This window comes from Tarenaya hassleriana, unplaced genomic scaffold, assembly GCF_000463585.1.
Source record: "Tarenaya hassleriana unplaced genomic scaffold, ASM46358v1 Cleome3, whole genome shotgun sequence".
NCBI classification, from domain to species: domain Eukaryota; kingdom Viridiplantae; phylum Streptophyta; class Magnoliopsida; order Brassicales; family Cleomaceae; genus Tarenaya; species Tarenaya hassleriana.
In genome coordinates, this window is record NW_010966177.1 from 7241574 (window position 1) to 7246402 (window position 4829).

Genomic DNA, 4829 nt, shown 5'->3' on the forward strand with positions numbered 1-4829 from the left:
AAATTTCAAAGTTCAAATCAAGATGGGTAGTGGGGCTATTCGAATACTGCCTAAGTCTCTAAGATCTATTAGAATTTAGGAGGTTGAAACTGCAAAACCTTTTACACAGAACATAACCGATTTGCATGTCAAATACATGTTCGATATGTCGTGTAGATTTGCCTTTCAACTTCTCTCATTCTTTTTCTGTTTTTCCTTGTTTACTTTTACTTCAGAAGGTTCAAAAGGTTTTGTTGCAATCTGATGTCCAGTCTAAATCCGAGAAAAGGCAAGTGAAAAGGGCTGATTATTGTAGTTTTCTTCCATTTTCTGCTACAGTTTCCTTCATATTTCAAATTCACTGTTACGTCAATTACTACACGTCCTGCCATTTTTGTATTTTTTTTTGGCTGATTATGGTAATTTTTAAGGTGATTCTGGGTTTATTGGTTTTACAGGTCTGAAAAATGCTTGCATGCATATATCATGGAATTTGAAACCCTGTGGATTTTGATTTTGGTGTTGGGTTTGAGGTGTTGTTCATGGAAAATAGACTAGGGAACTCCAATGGAGTTGGAATTTCAAAGAAATCGAGATCCTTGGATCTTAAAACGCTGTATAAATCTAGCATTCCGAAGGATTCTGTTAATAAGAGTTTGAAGCGGAAGAATAAGCCTGAGGAAGTTGATGATCAGCAGAAACAGGACAAGAAGAGCAGAAAAGTTGTTTCTTTAAGTAGCTTTGAGAAATTTGATTGCGGTAACGGAAAAAGGGCAGAGAAGGCGTGCAATGGTGACAAAACTTTGGACGACCTGGTCGACTCGAAGGTGGACTTGGATGAGAAAATGTGCAACACTAGTGGGTTGCAAGGGATTTCGCTTGGTTTGGGAGGTAGTTTGATTTATGTACCTAGACGTAGGAGAGGGTTTGTTGGGAGGAGTAGGTTTGAGAATTGCCTAGGACAAAAGTCTGTTGGGGAATCTGTTATTCAGGCCGAGGTGGTCGATCTGATACCTAAGGAGCCTGTTGAAGAATCATCTAGTGCTTTGGATCATCTCCTTAAGGTCAGAGAAAAGGGCTCTGATGGAGAAGGTAAAGGGTCTGATTCAGCATCTCAGTTGAAGTTGGAAAATGGGTATTCCAGTCAGCCTGCTGTAAAAGATGGTCAGTTGGTCTCTGAACAAACACATAGTAAAAGCAGAAAAAGGAAGCCATTGGCGCTGGATAACAGAACTGTTGGAGAAGAGGCCAAGTTATCAGGTGCTACTTCTGGTAGACTATCTGAAGTATCACGGGAAGATGATGAAGAAAATCTTGAAGCTAATGCAGCAAGAATGCTGTGTTCGCGGTTTGATCCAACCTGCACTGAGTTTTCTTCAAATACTAGTGGTCCTGTTGCACCGTCAGTTGACAGATTGCCTCCATTATCTTCTGGTAAGAATTCAAAATGTGTGTCAGATGATACCGATGACAGAATGTTGCGACCAAGGAGAAAGCATGAGGAAAAGGGCACCGTTAGGAAAAGGCGGCACTTTTATGAAATTTTGTTTTCTGATGTGGACTCGCTCTGGTTATTAAACAAAAGAATAAAGATTTTTTGGCCTTTGGATGAGAGTTGGTATCATGGCCTAGTGGACAATTATGACGAAGAAAGAAACTTGCATCATGTAAAGTATGATGATCGTGATGAAGAGTGGATCAATCTTCAGGGTGAAAGATTCAAAATTCTTTTGTTCCCTGCTGAAATTCCTGGTAACAATCAGCAAAAAAGACGCCGTTCGGGGACCAAATCTTCTCCGAAAATAAAAGGGAACGATCCAACTAGCAAAAGTGAGAAGCAGAATGCGAAGATAGAAGATGATAGCTGCATGGGAAACATGGAATCTGAGCCCATCATCACATGGTTGGCCCGGTCTTCACATCATTTTAAGCCTTCCACTCTTAAGGCTGTAAAGCAATGGCAAAAAGCTGCAATGTTGCCATCTAAAGGAATCATGAAACCGAATGGCGATGTTGTTGGAGACACTGTTGGACATGACTCAAGTAGATCCCTTAGTTCCCTTTCATCATATGGATTGGCTGGGCAGAAGAGGAATGATTCCTTGCTGAAAAGTTCCCGTTTTTCTAAGCATGGCAAACTTCCTCTGGTTTATTATAGGAGGCGGTTTCGTAATACAAAAAAAGGCATTTCAGAAGACAATAATGTTGAGGTTTTGAGGCAGTATCATGTGTCAAAGAGTCCCGATCCTGAAATATATTTTTGTCCTATTGAAAATTCTGGGAAGGTAGTAGAGCTATACTTACCGTGGAATAACTCAAAGCGGTTCCGGTTATTTCTGCGCCTTAAGGCTGTTTCTCTGATGAGTTACTTTCTTATAGCTGATGTTATTTGGCTGTCACGTGTTGCATTACTGCTTCATCATGGTACAGTTGTCACTATGTGGCCCAGGGTATGTTTGGAGATGCTTTTCCTGAATAATCGAGTTGGGTTGAGGCATCTTATTTTTGAAGGCTGCTTAATGGAGGCTGTTTGGTTAATTTTCCGGATCTTGAGAGTATTTGATCAATCTGTTGAGCAGAGAACTCTCACTGACTTGCAGTTGCCAGTATCTTCAATTGGTTTCAGACTTTCTTGCATTGCACGTCTCCAGAGGCATGTGGCATTTGGATTCCGCAGTTTCAGTGAAGTGAAACATTCCAAGTGGACCTACGTGGAGCAGCATGTCAGGAGACACTCTTTGCTAGCTAAGCATTTACCAATTTCAGAATGTACATATGATAACATCAAGGCGTTTCAGATGGGGCAGGTGCTGGATCTATCTGTTTCAGGCAATTCACTGTTGTTTGAGGTACAATTGTCTGACATTAACTCATATGCTCACGTTATGAAATAGAAGTTAAATGAAATATGATAGGAGTCGATGTGGTGCAAATTGAGATAGACCATTGTGTATCTTATGATAGAGTAAATGTGATGAAAGCAAGGTATACAACTGTGACTAAAACTTACATATGACAGAGTATATGTATTGAAGCGAATGTCAAGATCATTACGTTTGTATGACTTATTTCAGAAATATTTTTTGAAGTCTCTCCTCAGAGCTGCAATATATGCCTACAGATGTATAAATTTCTTGTTTAAATGATAATCTTGTGGGCTTAATATATGAGAAAGCTCTGCCCTCCATTAGCTTTATCTTTTGAAAATTGATTAAGATTGCATGACATCACCTTCATTATGCTACTGTTCAAGCTCATTTATTCCCATTCTTTGTCCAGAAGCAGGTTCTTTGGTATAGGAAGAATGGCTGTGTGTGTGCGTGCCCCCGCTCTCTCTTAAATTTTCCTGCTTTTGCATGCTTATATATACCTGCTTATTTTTGGTAAATTTGTGCAGGTTCTTTGGTATAGGAAGAATTTTTGTGTGTGTGTGTGTTCTTTCTTATATTTTCCTGCTTTTGCATGCCTATATATACCTGATTATTTTGGAAATTTTGTGCTGAACCTTTTTTGGCATTTTGAATTCCTGTAAATTATGGTTTTCCTATGTTCCTGCTTTGGCATTTTGTTTTGTGTTTGGACACCCCTCTTAGGGCTCTGTTCTATTGGAAGCTTTTGTTTATGCCTGCCACATTATCTGATTGGAAGCTTTTGTTTGATTCATAATTTGCTTATTTCTTTTGTATCCTTTTTATATTGTGTTATCTTCTATTGAACCTTTCTATCTTGCATCTTAGGATTTGCAGAAGAGATCTAGGCACTGTGAAGAGCATGGAGATAGAGAAGTACATAGTTCTCCCCAGTCAAGTGATCTGGCTTCAAACATCCAAGGTAGCATCATTTCCAGCCCTAATCCCACTGCACTGAGAAGCACAGGGCAGAGAAGTAGAAGTTCTTTCTTTGGCTACCTCTCACATGGTTGGTCAGATTCAAAGGGCAGCTTTCTACACACTAATTTTGGAAATGGACCAAAGAAGCGACGTACCCAAGTGTCTTATTCATTGCCTTCTGGGGGTTCTTATTCTAGGAACAAAGGTCCTTTGCACAAGGGTCTTCCTCACAAAAGAATTAGAAGGTCCAGTAACAGAAAGTCTGCTGATGTTTCCCGAGGTCCGCAGAAGGATTTGGAGTCTATTTCCTGTGATGCCAATGTGCTGATCACTCTTGGCGATAGAGGTTGGAGAGAACATGGAGCTCATATAGTCCTAGAGCCTTTTGATAGTAACGAATGGAGACTCGTTGTTAAAATCTCAGGATCAACAAAATACTCGTACAGGGCGCATCAGTTTCTGCAGCCTGGGTCAACAAACAGGTTTACTCATGCTATGATGTGGAAAGGAGGGAAGGATTGGATCTTGGAGTTTCCTGATCGGAGCCAGTGGTCTCTTTTCAAAGAGATGCATGAAGAGTGCTATGATAGGAATATCCGGGCTGCTTCAGTCAGGAATATTCCCATTCCTGGCATTCGTTTCATAGAAAAATACGATGACAGTACAGAAGCTCTGTTTACTCGTAATCCTTCAAAGTATATTCAGCAGACTGAAGCTGACGTTGAGATGGCTTTGGATCCTCTCCGTGTCATGTATGACATGGACACTGATGATGAACAGTGGCTCTTGAGAATTCACGAGTGTTCAGAGACTGAAAATAGTGGCTCGTGTGAGATCACTGAAGGCCTGTTTGAGAAAGCAATGGACATGTTTGAGAAGGCTGCATATGTAAAGCAGCGTGATGAGTTCACATTGAATGAAATTGAAGAATTGATGACAGGAGCTGGAACCTTGGAAGTAATGGAAAGGATATACGAGCATTGGCGGACTAAGAGGATGAGGAAAGGAATGTCGACAGTT

At 40.5% G+C, this 4829-nt stretch overlaps 1 protein-coding gene across 3 annotated transcripts in view; it reads left to right on the forward strand.

The window, feature by feature from the left end:
- Positions 1-437: 437 nt before the first annotated feature.
- LOC104819891 overlaps positions 438-4829 on the forward strand; it is a 6309-nt gene continuing 1917 nt past the window's right edge. For all 3 annotated transcript variants that reach the window (XM_019203216.1, XM_019203217.1, XM_019203218.1), the window contains exons 1-2: positions 438-2828; positions 3717-4819. In XM_019203216.1, the coding sequence (XP_019058761.1) occupies positions 522-2828; positions 3717-4819 (3410 nt within the window). In that variant the 5' untranslated portion in view covers positions 438-521. The remainder of the gene's footprint in view (positions 2829-3716; positions 4820-4829) is intronic.